The sequence below is a fragment of the Trachymyrmex septentrionalis genome, unplaced genomic scaffold (assembly GCF_001594115.1).
Source record: "Trachymyrmex septentrionalis isolate Tsep2-gDNA-1 unplaced genomic scaffold, Tsep1.0 scaffold129, whole genome shotgun sequence".
Lineage (NCBI taxonomy): Eukaryota > Metazoa > Arthropoda > Insecta > Hymenoptera > Formicidae > Trachymyrmex > Trachymyrmex septentrionalis.
The window spans coordinates 1088823-1112002 of NW_017304428.1; the positions used below are offsets into that span (position 1 = coordinate 1088823).

General features: G+C 33.5%; 1 protein-coding gene across 4 annotated transcripts in view; it reads right to left on the reverse strand.

The window, feature by feature from the left end:
* LOC108756619 (heparan-sulfate 6-O-sulfotransferase 1) overlaps window positions 1-23180 on the reverse strand; it is a 90537-nt gene that overhangs the window by 38930 nt on the left and 28427 nt on the right. For 3 of the 4 annotated variants that reach the window (XM_018500561.1, XM_018500560.1, XM_018500562.1), the window contains exons 4-5: window positions 20960-21280; window positions 18493-18674 (exon numbers count right to left, since the gene is read on the reverse strand). In XM_018500561.1, coding sequence (XP_018356063.1) covers window positions 20963-21280 — 318 coding nt within the window. In that variant the 3' untranslated portion in view covers window positions 18493-18674; window positions 20960-20962. Of the gene's footprint in view, window positions 1-6589; window positions 6697-18492; window positions 18675-20959; window positions 21281-23180 lie in introns of all 4 variants that reach the window. The other variant, XM_018500559.1, reaches the window with a different exon arrangement.

Here is a 23180-nt window from a genome sequence, read left to right on the forward strand (position 1 = left end):
TCGGATATCAAGAATATCATGGTTTCCACGGATCCTTTGGTTTCCACGGATTTCCACATGATTTCCACGGAAATTTGATTTCGTGCAAATACACAGGTATCATATCCACAGTTGAATAAACAATATCCGTTGCATGAGTGATGCAACACAAGAGTCAATCGGACGCAGTAAGTACTTGCAGGTTTTTATCTCAGCTACAATTGACAAGTAAAAGCATTTTTTCACAATATTGTGATAAGAAAATCATATTCAAAGAAGCATCAAACATTGAAATCTTTGCTTTCGTTCGCAAATCATGTCACATTTCGTTCATCGGTTTCGCTCACAAGAGCTGCCATTTTACATTTCTCGAAGATTCTCGAGTCTTGCGTGCAAGGGCGGCCATTTGCATTTTTACATAACTTTCAATTTCATTGGTTAGGCCGCCACGTTGCCACATTGTAACGACTTCGCGTTGCTACGCAGTCAATATTACGCATTACATTTAGCATTCACAATGGATACACTCACATTATTCGACACGAAGAACAAGAGAGGTCACCTAAGAGCTACAGCCACACGGCTGAAAACCTTCATTGACAACTTTGATCTAAATAGCGGTTCGCGGCACGATCTTACTGAGCGTAAGTAAAGATTATCGGAATTGTGGGCTCATTTTGACGCAGTTCAATCTCGCATATTCTTGAGAACGCAGATCCCTCGATCACCGATAAAAAAGCTCTTTATGAACAGTAAACGCAACAGCGCGAAAGTTTTGAAAGTCCATATTTTCAGTTAATGGCTCGTTATATCGCTCTCATTGAGCGAGTGGATCATAGTGTATATCAGTCAAATTCATTTCAAGATAACAGGCACGCGGTTAGCTCGAGGGGAACGCGTGTTAAATTGCCAAAGATAGATTTATCAGTTTTTTCAGGTGCATATGATGATTGGTATTCCTACAGGAATACTTTTGAAAAATTAATTCATTTAAACGAAGGCTTGACTGAAATTGAAAAATTTCACTACTTGCGGTCCTCCTTAAAGGATACTGCTGCTGACATAATAAAATCTATAGAGATCACTGAAGCCAATTATCACGAAGCATGGGCGGCGGTCAAAGAACGTTTTGACAATCAGAGATAGCTTGTTCAAAAGCATGTTTGCGCCTTATTTGAGGTACGTAAGGAAAATCACAACATGATTCGCGAATTATTGGACACCATCCTTAAACATTTGCATGTGCTTAAGGCTCTCGAAAGACCCACTGATTATTGGGATAATTTAATCGATAATCATCGTTTGTAAATTGGATGTAGCCATCAGCAAGGTGTGGAAATTAAACATTAAAGAAAAAGACCTGCCGAATTTAAAAACATTAATAGAATTTTTGACTCTCCGATGTCAGGCTTTGGAATTAGTACATGGTAGATCTTACAGCAACTCATCAAGTAGCAGCATGCTAAAGTATAGCAACCATTCAAAATCCCCGTCAGTCGTAAACGTCGCTACATCCAATCTTTCTTGTTCGGTATGCAAAAAGAACCATTCAATATATCATTGCAAAGAGTTCCTCAATTTATCAGTCGAAGATAGAGTTAAGGCCGCAAAAAAGATGCACTTATGTCTTAATTGTTTAAGATCAAACACACACCAAGTGAAAACATGCAACTCAAGTACTTGTCGAAAATGCAGCAAGAAACATAACACGTTACTTCATATAAACATTCCAAATAATCCCGATCAATCTGGATCAAATACGTAATCAGTTAAGTTACAAATTCTCCACTCCCCGTCGCCACACAATGTACGTCAAGTCATCGCTCTTTAAATTTTGCTATCAACCGCCGTCATCAATGTATATATTCCAATAATCAAATTTATTCATGTCGAACACTACTTGACAGCGGATCACAAATGAATTTTGTAACAAAAGAATTAGTCAATCGATTGAAACTTGAGGAGCAATCTCTTGATATTGCAGTGGCGGGAGTCATGGATGGAGTCACGCTAATAAAGTAATTAGTCTTTGTGTCAAATCGCATTTTAACAATTTCTTCGAAAAAATGGATTGCATCATGATTCCAAAAATAACACAGCATTTATCGCAACATTTCATACCCATGCAAAATGTGTCTATTTCAAAGCATATCAAACTAGCTGATCCCGAATTTTAACGTACTAGCTAGCATTGAAATTTTAATAGCCGAATCCTTCTGGAGGTTCATTTGCGCGGGTCAGATTAAACAATCAAAGGCTCAATCGACATTGGAAAAGACACATTTTGGATGGATAATTTCCGGTGTCACACCATGTGACATAACCAGACCTGCTTCTTCTCTTAATTTTTATTTGACCTCACTCGATGAATTAAGATTCACGTTAAATTAAACTTTGGGAGATTGAGCATAGCAATATTGTTAACCCATTTTCCCCCGAAGAGAAGGTCTGTGAAGAATTATTTCTACAAAGAGTAAGTCGCAATTTGGAAGGACGTTTTATTGTCAAGCTGCCAATTAAGCACGACAAACTGAACAATGTAAAAGAATCCAAGGACATCGCTCTAAGACGTTTCAAATCTTTGGAGAAGCGGCTCATTACTCAACCCTGTATATACAACGAGTACAAGAAATTCATGGATGAATACATACAGTTGAACTACATGAAGGAGGTGAACAGTCATACTAGACTGAGCCCAAGCTCTCCAGTCTTTTATCCATGCAGTACGAAATGGAGCAAGTTTCTCTACAAAGTTCCGGGTGGTCTTTGACGGCTCATGCAAAACCATGACCGGGCAATCTCTAAACGATTCGCTAATGGTGGGATCCACACTACAAGATCTTTTTTCCATTTTGGTCAGATTCCGAATATTCAAAATAGCTTTCACTGCCGATGTAGCAAAAATGTATCGACAGGTTTTGGTCGATTCAATTCAAACATCATTGCAACGTATCTTCTGACGAGAATCCCAAGACGAGCCCATCAAAACCTTCGAATTACTCACGGTGACTTATGACACTTCTTCAACATCATTTCTGGCTATCAGAATCCTAAGAAAATTAGCGGAAGATAACGCAGATTGCTCTTCAAGAGCATCACAAATAGCATTGCGAGATTTCTATGTGGACGATCTCGTCACTGGCCGAGTTGGAATAGAAGAAGCTTTATCTATCATGAAAGAAATCACGGAGTTGTTGCAAAAAGGAAAATTCAAGCTTAGGAAATGGTTATCTAATGCTCTCAGCCTGCAAGACCAAAACTCCTTCGTCGAGCAAAGAGAATTTACCCTATCCTCGGATAAGAATTCCGAAAAAAGAACGCTAGGCATTGTATGGGATTGTCGAGACAACACATTCAAATATTCATCCATCAACCATTTGCCTCCTCTGGAGACGCCGACCAAAGAAGTATTTTATCACGCATCTCTCTCATTTTCGATCTACTGGAACTGTTGGGTCCAGTTACATTACTTGCCAAGATTATCATGTAGAATCTCTGGCGATTCAAGCTCGATTGGGATGAATCTATTCCCTTAGAATTGAATACCAAATGGAAGCGTTTTGAAACTGAATTACAAGAACTGAATAACATACGCATTCCTCGCCTTGTCATAACAAACATACCTGTTTGGAACTACAGTTTGGGTTCTCAGACGCTAGCAAAATTGCATACGGAGCATGCATCTATTTACGCTCCACTTTAGGCAATGGTGCTCATTGCACACATTTACTTTGCTCCAAATCCAGAGTGGTCCCATTAAAGTGTTTGTCACTTCCGCGCCTCGAGGTGCATCTATGTGGTGCATTGTTACTAGCTCAACTCATCAGTAAAATTTCGAAATGTCTCATGCATCCAATATCCTCCATTTATTTATGGATGGACTCTACAATTGTACTATCGTGGTTACAATCGTGCAGTCGATCAACCTTTGTAGCACACCGCATCGGGGAAAGAAGAATTAACATCTATTCATCAGTGGAATCACATACGCAGTGAAGACAATCCCACAGACCCATTGTCACGAGCTATCATGTCGAGTTCTTTGATCCAATTAGATATCTGATGGTCAGGGTCTTCCTGGCTGGGGCTTGACAAAGAGTGCTCAAAAAACTCTTCCTATCGATATAATCAACATCCCTGAAAGAAAATCTAAGGCCATTACCGCAGCAGCAACTAATACGCAAGAATCTGACATATTTTTTTCGATATTCAAAAGCTTTACTAAACTCATTTGCGTCTTTGCGTACATGATTCGTTTTATAGAAAGATCCAAAGGTGCTACACACGCATCCAACTAAAACCTCTCAAGAGATTTCATCTTGACATAGTAATATCATGCCACATATATCTTTGAACGAACAACAACAAGCAACCTTTCGTCTAATCAAGGCAACAATCGAAGCATTTTTCAAAAGAAATAAAGTCACTGAGCAACTACGAAGCTGTTCCCACAATTAATCCTATCTTAAAATTGAATCCATTTCTTGACGACTCCGGCATCCTACCGGTATGGGGGGGGGGGAGGAGTCGTTTGAGGGAATCCTCATTGCCTTATTCATCTAAATATCCCATGCTGTTACCTGGGAATCATCCATTTTCTTGCCTAATTGTGGTTATGAGCATGAGAAATACTTTCATGCCAGACCGCAGGCCACTCTGGCCGCAGTGCGTGAGCGCTACTGGCTCATCTTAGCACGTAACATCATTCGAAAAAATGCATCATCTGTCTTAAAGATTCACCAAAACTTGCTTCCGTCATTATGGGCAATTTGCCGGAATCGCGAGTCAAAACCTCCTCAAGAATATTTGATCAATGTGGAGTGGATTATGCCGACCCTCTCTATTATAAGGAAGGTGCTAGAAGAACCATTAAGCTAATGAAATGCTACATTGCAATTTTTGTCTGTTTGGCCACTAAGGCAGTCCATATTGAGTTGGCATCCAATTTGTCGACAGTTTTCTAAACGTCTTCAAGCGTTTCATAGCAAGAAGAGGTTGCCCTTCAGACATCTTTTCTGACAACGGATTAAATTTCGTAGGAGCCGAACGCGAACTAAACGAATTAAAAGACTTACTTCATAATGAGTTAACTCAACAACAAATCCAAGATCAGACCACAACCCTAGGAGTTCACTGGCATTTTATACCGCCTCGTTCCTCCACCATAGAGGTCTATGGGAAGCAGCCGTGAAGGCAATCAAGCGACATTTGGATCGCATAATAAGGAATGCTAACCTGAAATATGAAGAGTTGGAGACATTATCATCCAGATCGAAGCAATACTGAACTCTCGTCCGCTCACTATTTCATCGGACCCCAATGATTTCGTTTCACTTACTCCGGGACACTTTTTAGTAGGTACACCTCTCACATCTTATCCCGAGCCAAGTCTAGGCGAGATACCCGTGAACCATCTTTCACGATGGCAATATATACAACAATTGCGTCAACATTTCTGGAAGCGGTAGACACATGAGTATCTTCAGCAATGCCAGGAAAGAAATAAATGGAAAATAAACGAATCATCTATACATATCGATCAAATGGTTATCATTAAAGAAGTCAACACCCCCGCATTATCATGGTCTTTGGGAAGAATTTTAGAAATACATCCAAGCAAGGATAACGTAGCTTGAGTTGCCACTGTGCGTACCGCTAACGGCAGTTACAAACGGCCAATTACACGTCTCTGCCTACTTCCAATTGAGAACTAAGGTCTGGTTATGTCATTTAATATTTAACGTTTTCTATACTATTTATGTTAATTGAATATATCTTTTTTGTTAAGTGTATTTATAGTACTGAAGCATAATATTATTTTTTTTGTCAATTGCAATCACTTACATATTGAAAAGCGATCCTTTCAAGGGTGGTATGTTCGCGCTTCGCGCCTGTTGGAATGGTGGGAACGCTCAGTCAGTTGTGTATCCGCGTATTTAGTTCTAGGACGCCTTTGTGGCGCTGCTTACAATGGTGTGGCGCTATTAAGGTCCACTGGGATCGCAGTAGTGTATGGCCGCGTGGCCGGCAGTCATTTGTTCGAAATGTACCGTGTGCGAAGTAAGTCATTTTGTTGTAACATAAGTACCACCACAAAGAAGCAATAAAGTTTATACAAGGGATACAAGTTCCATTCATTTGCGCTGCCGAAACCATAGTAAAAGAGGCCACAAGGTAAACGACACAAGCTATCGGGAAAGAGAAAATCGCGTTTCATTTAACGCAACGGAGGACACAAATCCCTCCTTCCCAACACCAATAATTTATGAAGTATTTTATACTTTATTCTGGCACGTCTGAATACTTTTATAAGTAGAATAATTAGAGGAACCTATTGTGTAAAAAATCATATAATTCCATTTAAAAAAGTGATCTTCATATCTTTTTGATGCCTCAATCTAGAAGAAAAATAACATAACCGAAATACCTTCCTATTGAAACCGTTCCACTTTCATTTGAAATACTTTTTCCTATTATAAAAACCAAGCGAGATATTTTAGATGGGACACCCTGTAGACTCAAATTTACTATGGAGATAGGTGGAGACACATTAAATTTTTTAGAATTAATTTTGATTAAAGTGATTTTATTTTTGATTCCATAAACCTACCTTTTTAAGCAGGCTTCTTAATTTTCATTCATGATATCCGTTTTCCCACAGGAACACAAAAGGAACTGTTATTGGATTAACTTAATACAGTTTTATGTTTATCGCATCTGGAATTTCAGGAAAAAATTTTAATTACATCATTAATATTTTATTACAATAGATAACAGATACCCGTTGTATTTTATTTTTTAATAGTAAAAAACGTCTTTTCTTTTTAAATTTATAAAATAAAAAAGAATTCTTAATAAAAAAGAAAAACTTTTTTATAAGCCTGAAAAACATAAGAAAAATTATTCTACGCTTCCGTACATAGCTGTCATAGCTGAGAAATTTATCGAACATTTTAAAGATATTCTTAATTTCATCTTAGCATTTTCAGAGTTAATAGACCAAATCAATTTATTGAAGTTTATAAAGATTCTTTACTAGTTTATCTTGTTCGAATGTAATTTATAAGATTAATTGCCTAAATTGCAAAGCTACACATGTGGGCCAGACAAGTAGATTACTCAGGAGGAATTGACGAGCCTAAAAATAATATAAAAAAATGTGCACGGAGATTTGTTATTACAGAACACAGACTTAAATTCATGATTTTGATTGAGCCAATGTGGAGATATTGGATGAGATTTTTCTTAACAAGAGATTAATCTCTGAAACGATAGGTGCATATAGAAAGACAGTAGAAAGTTTTAAATTCACAAAGATATAGATTTAATGAATTCCATCTATTTTTATTTGATTACTTGTATGTTATGCGTTCTCTAATTGTTTATCTACTGACACTTCCCTTTCCATTGTAAAAGAGAAGAATATCATATTTCCTGCCGGTTGTTTTATTGTCATATTCGAGGTAATATTTTTCGCAATAAAAATTAATTAATTAGATTTCGCTCGTTTTTTGCAAAATGTAAAGAAACGATAGTCTAAATCGAGCGGTAATAAAGTTCTTTAATATAAAGTAGTTTAGTCGAATATAATGTTAGTATGATAATATAAGAATATAAAACAAAATATAATAAATCGAATGTTTCGGAACTCACGTATCCTTCTTCAGCGATACTTGAAGGATGTTACATGGTTATAGAGATGAATGATCTTATGTCAACGAGACATAGTGAGTGAGTTCCGAAACGTTCGATTTATTATATTTTATTTTATATTCTTATATTGTCATACTAACATTATACTCGACTAAATCACTTTATATTAAAGAACTTTCTTATCGCTCGATTTAAAAATTAATTATTTACAGATTTTAATATATCATTCAGCATTATTGAGATCATAATGATTAAAGCGGACTCTTAATATTTAAAATAATAATAATAAATAAATTTTAAGGCTAATGAGAGTCAGCGCGGAAGAGATTGCACACAGTTATCGACATGTAAAATTACTTCTTCATAACATTGATGTCTTCTTTATTTCAAAATCTTGAATGTTTCGACTCGCTTTGTAATCATTCTCACCAATATGACAATTGAATTCCATTGAATTTGATCTAAAACGTTAAGCGGTCCGTCCAGAATGAGTCACTCTCAGATTCTAGAGTGTCCCGATTGCGTACATTATCAGTCGGACATGACAGTATTTCCCACGGATCCGACAAGACACAGATTCGATTGCACACGGACCCGATCGGACTCGGACTCGATTGGACACACAGCGTTATACTAGGACACGGATTCGATTGCACACGAATCTAATTGCACACAGATTTGATTGCGCACCGACCCGATTGCGCACGATCTAATTGCACACGAATCCGATTACGCACCGACCCAATTACGCACCGACTCGATTGCGCACAAACTTTTCTCACACCTCACTGTTTTTATGGGTTAGAAATATTCCAAGCATACTGTCTACGCTGCAACTTCTAGGCGGTTAGGCCTTAAGCAAGTGAAGAATATGTTATCTTTTTTTTGTTCGGAGCGGCGTAGCCGCCCCGAATCAATAAGTACTAATTTACACACCCCAATGTCTACATGACAGATTTTCTAATCTCACCAAAAGTACAATTATAGAAATTAAGCGCCTCTTTGCAGGAGGGGAGGAGGGGGGGGGGGAGAGAAGATGAGAGTCGCTCTGCGTGGATATATAAACTTTTTATTTATTTTTTATTTATATTTTTTCATCATCTACTAATATTTTCCCTGTTTTTCTAACCGTTATTGCGTCTGATTGAGTCTATGTGCAATCGGATCGTGCGCAATCGGATCAGTGCGCAATTGGATCATGCGCAATCGAATCCGTGCGGAATCGGATCTGTGCACAATCCGGTTTGTGTGCAATTGAATCCGTGTCCGATCGGGCCCATGTCCAATTGGGAAATACTGCCGTGTTCGATCGATAATGTGCGCAATTAAGCGAGTGTCTCATTCTGGACGGACCACTTAACGTTTTAACCAAATTAAACGGAATTCAATTGTTATATTGCTGAGACTGATTATAAAGAGAGTCGAAACGTTCAAGATTTTGAAATAAAAACAATATTAATGTTATGAAGAAATAATTTTATTTGTCGATAACTGTGCGCAATCCCTTCCGCGCTGATTCTCATTAGCCTTGAAATTTATTTATTATTATTAATGTTATTAAGGTCATTCTAAGAACACGCGTAAGAACATCGAATTGTTAAATTACTAGTCAATTTAACTCGTGATATTACTGCGGTAGTTCAGTGGAGTTTGCGTTTCAATACTGAAAAATTCTTTCGACGCGCATTTAAGGGCTCCTACAGACGAACGACTTCATAGCCTCACAATTGAAAGTGCCGACCCGTTCAGAGCTATTCTGTGGCTCTACAGAATTTCGCGAAACTTTTCTGTAGCCAAAGTCACTCATCTTAAGCCCGTATCAGATTACCGACTCTGCAAGCCAACCTGACTATTCACTCTGACTGCCAATCAATAATGGACCAATCACATTGAATCAGTCTTATTGTGATTGGTCCATTATTGGTCGGCAATTAGAGTTGACAGTTGGGTCGGCTTGCAGAGTCGGTAATCTGATACAGGCTTTAGAATCCTTATATTAGAGTATGGCCTGAGGTGTAGTGAAGAATTAAATGGCGTCTACTACGTGGCTCGTTGTCATGTCACGTCATAAACGTATGATTGGAAGTATTACGGTTAGTATTGTAACACTTTTATCTTATTAATTATAAGATACATTCTTGCGTAAGTGCAACTATTATAGCGAGTCTTTAATTGGCAATATATAACTGTAAGAACAATTTCAGTATAATTTCAGTTAAAAGTAATACAATAATATGCAATTTATGTTTAGATTCTGGATGTAAAAATTATACACGTATAAGATATTCAAGGTTCAATTAAAACGTTTAAAAAAAAACCTTATTGTTTGTTAACGAACTTTTAAATATATTTTGGAAATAATTATTCGCAAATATCTTCCATATTAGAATTAGTAAATGTAACTTTCACAATTAATGGTTTGCATTTCTTTTTTGAAAAAATGCAAACCATTAATTGTAAAACAATAAAAAGCTGTCATCAACTATTTACAGAAGTAAAGAAGCGTTTTGTAGGATATCGTATAAAAATCGCATGTCTAAAAAGATCGTTTAAAAAATACAATACACAATGGTAAAACAATGGCAATGTATTCTGTGACGAAATAATTTTTCTGTTATACCGATGTATTTTTAAACTTTTCATCTTAATGTATTGTTTTATCTTATATGTTTTTATATTAATAGAAAATTAATGCTATAGAAAAATCTACACTTAAACACTTGTTTCGTTATTGTATCTTTCTTGTTTGAATTAGCCTGAATTTTGTAATAATTCTCATTGATTCCATCATGTTTTTCTTGAGTTTGATTCAGCCAATAAGCGCGAACATGATGAGTGACCAGACTCTGATATGAGACTCTAACTCGTCTGTAGAAGCCTCCTAAGCTTTTAAAGAACTACATACACATATATGTACAATATATAAATTCACACAAAATTATACTTAAGATCCAACTAGACCGTTAAAGGCACTTATTTTCTATTAGTTGTGTTCTCACATGATCCAATAGATTTAATAATGTTATATTCGTTACGTCAACATTGAAAGTGTTATCTCTCTTCATTACAGTGTATATATTATATTATATTTTTAATAGTAATATATAATATTATAATTTTAATTTAATTTCTTAAGAATAAATACGACCGTGTAATTTCTTAAATTCAATTAAAAGTGTGTTATTGATATTTTAGTATAATTTTACAACAATAATCGTTTAAAGCTTATAACAAAGTTGAATCTTGGATACTTAAATACAATAATTTCCATATAAATATATACCACATATGTAGTCATTTGAAATGCGTGCTAAACATTTTTTCGGACTTATGGTGAATTCGATCACTCGCATTACGTTGGATTAGTGCATATTAAAAGCTGCTTTAAAATATTTTAATGCAGTAATACGATATAATTAACTTTGATAATGAAATTGTACATGTATATTTTGCTAAATAACGTGACGATATCATTAATAGATAGTTAATCGTTTAAAATATTTATATATTGATTTTTACATTTAACTTTGCAGCTTTTAGTATGCACTGATCTAGTGTACTGTAAAGTAACTGAATTTGTTATTAAAAACGCAACTGAACTACTGTAGTATAATATTACAAATTAAATTGACAAGCAATTTAATTCGATGCTCAATCAGGCATCCTATTAGAGAGATGCTAATGTACTAAAAATCTGTAAATAAACTTATTGCGAAAAATATTATTTTGGCCGGGAGTCGAACCCGGATCACTAATTCCATACGAGCGTCCTAATCCATTAGACTACTGAAGCCGTAGTAATATTCTTCGTAATAATCGATATGTAGAAAAATGAAGTAATTTTTCAAATAGCATGTATAAACAGTAATAATAAAAAAAGCTTAGGACGCTCGGAATGAGATCCGAGATTGACTTCGAGATAATATTTTTCGCAATGACTAACGTACCGATCGGAGGAGACCGCTCCGATGACTTTAATCTTGACATATGTTATCTAGGTCATGACCCTGAGAGACCCTTCCAAGAAGTTTTATTTTTTAGTAGAGCTCAGAATATCCGTCCGTTCGCTCCGTTATCCAGACGCATACGTGTATATATAGATATGGACTGGTTCCGCGGGTACCCGTTAATTCAGGTACGCGCAGAACCATGTACAATACTATCCGGGTATGCTATAAATATTTGCGTGTAAGGAGGATATTAAAGAAGTCCAATTTTTTAGCTTCCTGCGGAACCTTAATTAACCAAAAAGTGATTATTTGGAATCCGTGTGTAAAACAGTAAAAATAGTTTTATATCCCAGCAATGCGGAGAAAGTAGATTTTCTTGATGTTAGTATCTCTTTGTGTAAGTTGAATTTTCGTATACCACACTAGAACTTATTCACGATCACGAATCGGATGTATTGCAAAGTTTTTCATGCTAACTAATACTTATGTTAGAGGTATTAAGGGCCGTTTATCATTATTCTGTTTTTAAAAATAGCAAATTATGAATATAAGGAATCTAAAAATGTCCTCGCTATTTAGTTTTATACGAGGGTGGATCAAATATAAACCGGAATTTTACAAATACTTTTCTTAGCCAACCACGAGCGCTCTCACAGTGTAGGTTCTTGTAGTGTAGTGTATCAGGAGTGGGGAAAACGCTTGGTGAGCTGTTTGACTCAGTCAATTCGCCAGTACAGCTATGAGTGAGCAACAGGTTCCAGCGTCCGTTGCACAACGGGTTATAATAAAGTTTTTAACTAAGGAAGGCGTTAAACCGTGCGAAATTTTGACTCGATTGAAGGTTCAGTATGGGGATGATATTCTGTCTAAAACTCAAGTGTTTGATTGGGCCAAAAAGTTTAAGAGTGGACGAGAAAGATGCTCTTGGAGGATTGCGATTTGACAACGATCAAGATGTTGAGGAATTCGTGCGCAATTGGTTGGTGACTCAACTTCAAAGTTTCTACGAGCAAGGAATTAACAAGCTTCCAAACCGCTGGGAAAAATGTGTAGAGCGTGAAGGAGACTATGTAGAAAAATAATCAACAGTATTTTTGTATTGTTTTATAAATAAATAAATATTAAAAAAGAATTCCGGTTAATATTTGATTCACCCTCGTATATAGTGTTGCGAGTAACCGAATTTTTTATCAGAATGGATCTCTGTAAGACAAGTTGACTATGAATCTATTAATTAAATGAAAACATCAATGATGGCAAATTCAAAACGACCGATCTTTTTCTTGGTTTTTCTTATTATTAGATACATTGAAGTTTCTTTTTTGAACTGCGTTCGGAAATATCACTCGAATGCTCCCGTGTATCGTTTTATTATTGTTGTTCACCCAATGTTAAACAAGGATAAGATGATACACGAAAGCACCCGGATGACATTTTCGAACGCAGCCTATGTGGATCAAACATTTTATTGTTTTGTATTGATAACCTTTAGTACCAATTATTATGAAAAACTACAATATATCCAATTCATAATAAGTTTTAGCGTGGTATTCAAAAATTTAACTTACAAAAGGAGACACATATAATATCAAAAAAATCTATTTTCCCTGCATTTCTGGGATATAAAACTATTTTTATTATTTCATGTAATCCCAAGCAACAATTTTTTGTGGTTAACTAAGATTCCGCAAAGGGCCCAAAAATTGGACTTTTTAAACATTCTCCTTTGTTAACTTTAAAGATGTGTGATTTACAATCGATTGTAGTGATTCTCATTCCATTTCTAATTAAATATTGTAAATAAACACATTTCCAAATTTAATTTGCTTTGTAGGGACTATACGATCAGATCCTTAATTCAAACTATTTAATTACAAACAAAATGGAAATTAGTATAAACAAAACGCTATTTTCTAAAACGTTTTTAAAACTGATAAAACTATTCGTAGATATCTGTAACATATAGCGGATATCCACACTGAAACGGGAACTCGCATCGTATGATTTTGCGGGTATCCGAATTAGCGGGTACTCGCAGAACCAGTCCAGAGCCATATGCACGGGTAACGAATCTACAAGCGGATATTCGAATTTTATGTTACCCAGTTCCCTTTCCATTTTTTATTTGTCGCTCGTTATTCATTAAAAAAATTATTAACCAAAAAAGTTTAAGAAATAACGTCCTATTTCTGTTATATACAATATTAAACTCCATATTCCCTCTATTAACTGGATTTTCTCCGCGAAGTGAGTTCCACTCCACTTCCCCCGCTGCCAAGGGGCGTACGACTTCCCACGCGAAGGAAGGTCTATTCCACCTCCCTCCCTGTCTAGAGACGCATGACTTTCTACGTGAAGGGAGGTCCATTCCACCTCCCCCTACCCTTTCACTCTCTCTTTTATTTTTTTCTAATTCCGTAAACGAAGCCACTCTGACTAGTAATGAAATAAAATCTGAATCGAAACAAAGGAATATCTGAGTCTGAACTGAAAGTTTCAGTCAAAGATGATGCAATGCACGTGAAAATGGCGTAGAACATGTGTTCCTCCGAACACCGAGTGCCTGCGTATATGGGATGACCGCTCAAACGCGCGTCAGAACGGATGATCGAATCGTCCCAGATCCATGAACAAAGCTATGAGTCTCTTTTACCAAGTTCTGGTTAAATTAATCGATGATCAACAAAGAATATAATGTTTCAAACGAACGTACAAGTATCGGCGTAAATGCCCTTACACATAAAGTTACACCCAGTTATTTTCTCAATAATACCGTAACAATAAAGATGCAACTTTATATGTAAAAGTATTTTTGTATAAATACTGTTATTTTTTAATAAGTAGTTTGAGTTAATGAAAATAAGCAAAATTTTGTCGGAATTATCTTTTGTCCGATTTCTTCAAAATAAATATATAAATTACAGTTAAAATGGGCAAGAAATCTTCAGGCGCTGAATATAAAAAATAAGACAGAGATAAAGAAAATCAAAAGCAAGCTGGCTCTTTTTTAAAGTACTTAAAACAAGAACAAAAGCCGATCTCTTTGAATGCCAATGAACGTATAAACAATATAGAGATAGATGATATTTGCATAATGACTGAGATTGAACAGTCTGAACGTAATAAAAATTTGAATAGAACAATAATTCAAACAGGACAAAGAAAGCCAAATCGGTCAAAGTTGGATGTTTCAATTAATACATTATATATTCTTTTATTAAATCAATTTATTCCAGATTGTGAGCCGATAACTTTCAGTTTCAACACAATCATTTTGAGACGCTAATAATCTGCCCTAAATGAGATTGCAAGCCTTATAACTCGAAAAGTATTTAATGAAAATAAACTTAATTATAGTGTTTTGGCAAGCTCTCAAATTAAGCTACAAAAATATATAATGAAAAATGGGAAGTTCCATTTAAAAAAATTCAAAGTTCTTGCCCTCACCTTGACAACGCCACTCAAGATCAAATGGTACCATCTTATTATATGTCTTCTCAAAATCCCAAAACTAATTGTCTAAAACATTTTTCTCTAAAATGCACTATTCAAGAGATATTTGACGTGATCGATTAAAATGGGATACTCTGTATGTCAAGATCAAGGTCATCGGAGCAGTTTTCCCTAATCGGCATATTTATCTTTGCAATAAATTTATTTACAGATTTTCGGCACATTAACATTGCTCTAATATAATAGAATGTCTGATTGAGCATCAAATTATTAAATTGCTTGTCAATTTAATTTGTAATATTACTACACTCAGATAACAAAACGGCATAAGAAAAGAAATAGGTGCTTAGTACAAGTTTCTCTTCAATTACCATCATGTTGCTGTCACCAGAGCAATAATAATTACATTTAGAATAACCTAGAGACATGATGTGAAGAACAGTTGTTGGAGCAAACGAGCGGAAATACTATAGCAAACTTATTGCCATAAATGTTGCTACAATCTTTTAGAAATCGTTTTCATAAAATATTTAGTCCACATTTCTGTCAATTGAGTGGAAATGGAGCGTCGTCGAGCAGTATGCGGCATTGCCACCAGAAGAATCGAGTTAAATTTCTCATTTTTAAAAAAAATGACATAGAATAGAATAAAAGATGCAGCATTAAAAGATTTTTCAGCTGTGTTCTAATGAAATAATTTTTTGAAATCCCATGGGCTCTAAAATAAAAGTGTAATATTTTTTTTAAGTTTACCAATTAAATGAAAAATCTCCTGATATAATATTTTAAAATATTATTACGCTTATTATGCTTACTGAGGACTTCGTTCACGTTTGGACAGTTCGACAACGCTCGTTCAGTTAAAATACCGCCAGATTATTGGCAACTTATAGGAGTAAGATTGTAGGCGGAAACTGTTTTCGTCATGTTGCCCTATGATTTCTAATAACTTATTATACGATCGATTTATAAGAGGGCAACTGTGCCATCGAATTGCTCATAAGAATTAATGGCAATAAAAGTCGGCAATATAATAGGCAAAATCGGAGGCTATTTTCTTAAATATTGAAGGCACTTAAGCCAAGCAGTTTCAAACAAATTGACAGCAACCTGTAGGCAATTTGCTGTGTGCATGGTGTAAATATATTATATAAATTGAAACATTACGCATGGCAATAGCATACTAGAAACGATCAATCAAATTTGTGCTCAAATTTATTCTCTTATTGCGCATCCATGGGAATGCTTCACCTTACGAGTATATTATATATTACACCATGGCTATCTGGGCAGTAGTTCAGTTCCGTTTCTGGCTGTGTTCCAAAATTCACTATCAGTGCTGAAAATGTATAATACATGCAACGTAGATTGTAGATTTTCAGTACTGGTAGTGAATTTCGGAACACAACCTAAGTCCGAAAAAATATTCGGCGCGTGTTTCAAATAACATGCATATGTAGTATATAAATGGAAATTATTTAACCGTTTGGTTGTTCAAAGCATAACTTTCGAAAACATTGAACGTTTCTCTGTAAAAATTTTATTATATGTAAACGGCGCTAATCTAAAGTGAACAACATTCAAACATAAACTTCAACTTTGACGGGGCAAATTTTATTTGCAAGTTTCTTCAATTATATCGTAAGACTTATACATTTTATATTTAAAATTCTTTTTTAATTATTACACTACAGTTTTTTTTCGTAGAAGTGTAACGATTTAAGTAAGCAATGAATTTTCAGAAGCACTTCAAATCGTTATTTCAACGAAAATAATCGTACTTATGATACAATTGAAGAAACTTGTAGAACAAAATTTTTGTTTACCTCGTACACACCAAAATTGAAGTTTATTTTTTAATTTTACAAGATTTACTTTAGATAAGCGTCGTTTGTAATAAAATTTTTACAGAGAAATGTGATTCAATAGTTTCGAAAGTTATGTTTTGAACAACAAAACATTGCTTCGTGACCATTTTTCAAAGAGAATGACTTTTGAATTTAGACTTTTTTAGGAATGTTTTATACAAATTTTCAAAATGATAACAAAATTATGAAAAAATACAGATTATTCTAAATCACATTTAAAAATAATACACCAAATTTGGTGACGATTTACTATTTGGATCATAAGTATTTCAATAAATAGTAATTTTTTTTTTAATCTGTGCTCTAATAAAAATGTATGGAAATGTATTATAAAATAAATGACAAAAATCGCGATTTTTAATATAAGTACATAATATATTCAAGATTATTCATATATAGTTACATTACAATGCATGAACTAATTGCCCAATAAATAAACAAAATATTTATTTATTTTATATCTTTGCAACTAATCATAAAAGTGAATTGTTAAACTTTGCACAAATTACTTTGAGTATTTCAAGAACTTTTACAAAAAAAATTTAGATTTTTGTTATCATTTACAAAATTTTAATTTTTAACAATAAGAATAATAACAAATAAAATAAACGACAAAAATGAGTTATTAAATAAAAATGTAATCTTATTCATATAACTTTCATATGTATTGTATATAGTTCGTTCGAAGTGTAAGTATTAAACACATTTCCAAATTAATTTTCTCTTTGTAGAGACTGTACGTGTGATATAATACATCTTTAATTTTAAAGTAATTTTAAATAATCTTTGTTGAGAAATAGGCAAATTTCAAAATAGGAAAACTTTGTTAAAAATAGTCCTAACGAGATCTTTCAAAAAACATTTTAAAGCATAAAGCCTCTACTTTTAAAATCAGTAATTGAGAATAATCCGACTTTCTTTTACGAAGATATAGATATACAAATGAAAATCCGTCAAATCTAAAAATTTACAAAGTTCCATGGCCTGAATTAAAAATCGCAGTACATTCTGTTTATAGCTTACAAAAAAAAATGAATCTTTACCTTTAATTTGATTTTTTGTTGAGAGTTGTATGATTTTTTTTACAAAGTTATTCATTATTTGAAGTAAGAAGGATCGTTTTTGCTTCAGTAATGAATAACTCCGCGAAAAAATCATATAACGTTATCAAAACAGCAAAAAATAAGTAAAAATTCGCTCTTTCTGTAATCAGAATTTATTTGCAACTTTTAATTCAGACCATGGAACTTTGTAAAGTTCGTACAAAATTTTTAGATTTAATGGATGTCCATTTATATCCCTATAACGTTATAAAAAATCAATCAGATTGAAATATCAATTACTGATCTTGAAAATAGAGATTTCAAGCTTTAAAATGCTTTATTAAAATTTTTGTTCAATAATTTTTGACGAAGTTACACTCACTTGAATATTATCTATTTTTGGAGGCCAGACTAACAATTTGTAAGTAATCTTGTATTTCTTTGCATTGTGTGTGTGTGTGGGAGAAATACTGAATATATATATATATATGTATTCAGTATTTCTTCCACATAAATTCTTTCTTTTTAAATAAATGATAGTATTACCTTTTCATTGTTCCTAATTTGTATCTTTTCCATTTTGTTTGTTAGACATGCTAACCAATGACGTTATATTCCTTGACTTTTATGTATTTTTACTTTGCTGTGTGTGGACTCAACTCTTTTTCGCCTTTCAATGAAGGCGACATCACATCTTATTACTGAATATTATTGTCTTGTAATGTAATCTGTAACAAAAAAAGTGTTTTATTATTTTCATATTTCTTAATTCCTTAATACACATCTCTTTTTATTCGTGTTGTTTGATTATTTACGTCACTTCATTCTTGTAATCATTTAACGTTTTTTTGTTATTTTTAATTTAATTTTTATTTTATTTCTAATTTTTTTAACTTTCATCTTAAAGGATATGATCTCTCGCCGCTTGTTAAAGTGACCACGTTCAGCAGAAAATTTACTTTGTAACTATTGGAAGTTTTCTTCACCTTGGATTATACTTTTAGATCTAAGAAAAAAGAAAACTTCCAACAATTGCAAAATAAACATTCTGCTGCAATGCAGCCGATCCTGAAGATGAGAGGATCCTCTCCCTAGCAATGGTTTCATCATGGTTGCAATTCTGATTCAGAGCTTTGACATTTTACATTAAATTTGTCCGTTACATGCTCCAAAATCTAATATGCTCTAACAATGGCCTAGTTTACACCCAATAACCTGATATGTATCCTGATCTATACCTTAACCTAAAAGAGCATTTACCCCATCTAAACCTATAATATTTTTGGACTTAATATAGAAGCAATTAGTCTCACGTGAGTGCCATCTGCCAGTATTTCTTTATACTTTACGCCTTTAGGTTGTCTACATGCGTTTACATGCGTTAAAGATGGTTGCGTCGTGCGGCCTAAGAGAGGTCAAGGATCTTGAAAAAGAGCAAGGTTACAGCTATTTACATCGCTCCGACCTGTCGTGTTTAGGTTAGATTTAGAGTATAGGTAGCGGCCTAAACGTAGGGTGTAAACTAACTCTTATGCCAATAACTCTTATGTACTCTACTACACACTGAACGCGACGAGCGATATCCAATGAAAACTCTGCTTTTTTGTGACGATGCAAAGCAGAGATCTCATTGGATATCGCTCGTCGCTCATCTCTTATCGCGTCAGTATGCAATAGGCATTATTCATTCCAACATGCTTGTTAGAGTAAGTAGGAGTAATGATAGGAGTATGCGACACAAACAAATTTTTTAATATGTTCCATAAAAAATGATCTCATTCTTGTTCAAAAATATCTCTTTTATTTCCGCATGCAAATTTGCTGCACGCGTATAAAGTAAACGGGAATGCCATGAGTGTAATAATATATATTTTTTTAACTCAGTTACTAAGCCCATTTGTTTTTAATCCTATTTTATTTATATTATATGTTTAAGAATAAATTTTACTTATTATCTTTGGTGATTTAGATTGTACAAAAGGTATATTCAATAAATTTCTATCAAAATAATAAAATAGAAACTTTATATTAAAAATATATATTTTTGGAAATTTAGATACAAGATTTCATAGGTAATAGTGTAAAATAAAATTTATAAATAAAAAGTAACAAAAATTATATAAATGTTTTCATTTGGTCTTTAAAAGAACATTTTTTATTTTTTTAACTATAAAAAATTATCGCTTGTATATAATATAGTGAATAATATGCAATATATATGAGTTTAATTGTGTTAATATTATATTGTAATAGCATGTCATAACACCATTTGTATAAAAATTCACAGATGAAATAAAAAAACAAATATTTGTATAGAGCTCATACAAAAAATATACAAATTAATAAATCAGCATAAAAATATATGTACACATTAAGAATAAACTTTATTTTGCGCATAACGCCTTAATTTAATAAGTTATAAATGTAAAAAACGATTATCTGTATAATTATAAGCAAAGATATGTTACTATAGAAGAACTTTTATAAAATTTACGAATATTTCGTGATAAACAATTTTTGCGACTATATGAGCGACTTCCTTTATTTTAGATTTTCTTTTCCAAGCAAACTTGTTCTATTAGCGTGTGCTTCTCTTTTGTTGCTCTCTTAATATTCATACTTTCTATGTGACTAAAATGGCTAATTAGAATTAGAAAATGAGTGAGAGACAAAATGCATGACAATATTCTCATTTCGCGCATTCTATTAGAATAAAAGTAATGAGTATTGAGAAAGAAAATCATTGAATAGAGAAAATGCTCGATCCCTATAATCTTGGAATCAACCGTACCGGAAATCAATCGTATTACTTAATAAATTCATCATATTAAGATTTTCGAACCTTTCTTTGGTCTTATTCAAATACATTTCTCTGCTTTTAGTAAATTTTATGCAGATAAGTATGCAATGATTTATACATAAAATATTCAAGGGCATTTCCCTCAAACTCTTAGATCCATAATAATAATTCTCAAATGCAAAGCATTCAAGAATTGCTTAATAACATACTCACATATCATTCGTTATCCGTAGTGTCTTCAATGACAGAATCCCAATTAAATTCTGTGGCACTTTGCCTCGATGGCAATTCACCAAGGTGTTGAAATCGTTGTACGAAATGTGGATCACGATCTCTAAGCCGTTTAAATCTTTGAAAAGCAAGATTCTTTGCAAATTCGTAGAGTTCTAGGTCCAGGCTGTTGAGTTTACGTACGGCGTCTAATTGCTCTGTACTAAGGGTTGCCATAGTGGCTGCACTAAGTGTGGCATTATGCTGCTCAAATGCAACCGCAAATCGCATTTTAAATGTTTCTTCGAAGGTGTACTGCCCTACCTGACACATGAATAAAGTTTATCGTTAGTATATATAAAGTAAAATATAAGAGATATAATTATCAATTTTGATAATTATAAAATTATCAGATGTAATTATAAGATAAATGTTCACATAAAATCAATCTCTTCATAAATGAATAACCTTGACATAGTCCTTTAATCCCTTTCAATAATTCCCTATTTCTTTAATTCCTTACAATATTATAAGCTGTTATTCCTATGTTCGTGGATTGATTGTTTAACTTTATGTAAATATTTATGAGTGTTTCCCTCTCAATAACATTTGGGAGAAATAGGTTTATTTCAAACAACCCATTGGATAAATATCTTCAAAAATCAATGACCTGATATACAAGAAGTCCCAGAATGATCAAATATTTCATGTGCTAATAGAGTGACCTAAATTAAGTCGAAAAGTCCTCATTATTTTGCAATTTTCACAATAGTTAACAAGGCATTAATTACTAAAAATCGCCGAATATTGATTTTCAATAATTTTTCAAGTACCATTAAAGAGCCGCGGTCTCGCGCCAAGTACGCGCGCCCTTTGGGCGCAGGAGACACTACAGTATATCTTTACTCGAACTGTCGAATTGACCGAAAACACTACAGTCTATCTATACGGCGAACAAAATTTTTAATAGGCTCATTCGATAGCTTGAGGTTCCATTGTTATGAAAGTGTCTTTATTTTTTTCTACGATGAATGTTAAAAGAGATATTTCAAACGAATGATAATTTTAATTCCCTGATATAAAAAATATAATTATAATAAATTTAATTATTGGGAATTAGCGCTATACTACCTGCGCGATAAATTTCAATATTATTAAATTGTATCTTTCATATTTAATTACTAATTTATATACATGTTTCGGCTAACTTTTTAGCCATTTTTAGTATATATAGATGAATGTGATTAAGTAAGCGATGAGATGCATAAGACATAGGCTATGGTATATACCCGTATGTTTTTCATCATTTCAACATCCACAATGTTTCCATGTGAGGTGGTCAATCACTATTTCTTAGAGTGAAAACGTAACCAGTTGGCTAGCTGAATGGTATAACGGTGATTAAGCACCTTCAAGTGATATTCACAAAGTTTATTAATGAAATCTAAATATATACATTAGCAATAACGGTATTATCTCACATCAAACCACTGTTGATAAGCGTCAATGATACAATATAAACAATTCAGTAAATTAATAATTAAAATAGCTTCGCAATAAATTATTATTCGTATTAGAGCATTGAAGTAAACTGCTGTCTTGTCAAATTTAAACTGTGAAACGTTAAGATTTTTCGGAAGTCATTGCTGAATGTGTTATGTATCATAAACATTGTTTATGTAGTTGAGAAAATTAAAGCATCTTTAAGATCGGTTCATATGTCTTGTCTAAGAATTCTGTATCTGTTTGTAATGTTATTATTTTGTCGCTTTATGTGTATCATTTCGGACATTAGTCTTTTATTATAATTTCGTTCAGTGTCCAAAATTTCAATGTCGTCCCAATCAAATTCATGATTGTAATGCAACCTATGCTCAGTTATTACTAATTTTATGGTAATGCTTCTTTTGATGGTTTTTGTGTTCGATTATTCTAATCTTTAGTTGCGCTTGTCCAACATAATCTTGAGCGTTTGTCCAACATAAATTATATTACAATCTTTGCACCTGCTTTTGTAGACTACATTCTTCCTAGATAATTTTGAAACTGGATCTTTATGAGCTTTTACAATGTTATTGAGTTTGTTCATGCTAAAGAAAGTCTCATATTTAGATCTTTGGTAATATGTTTAAATTTGTTCGAATTATATTCATTGAATAGTATTGTGAACCAAGAATTTTTTATTTCGTCTCCATTGTCAGTTTTTTATTTTGTATTAATGTTT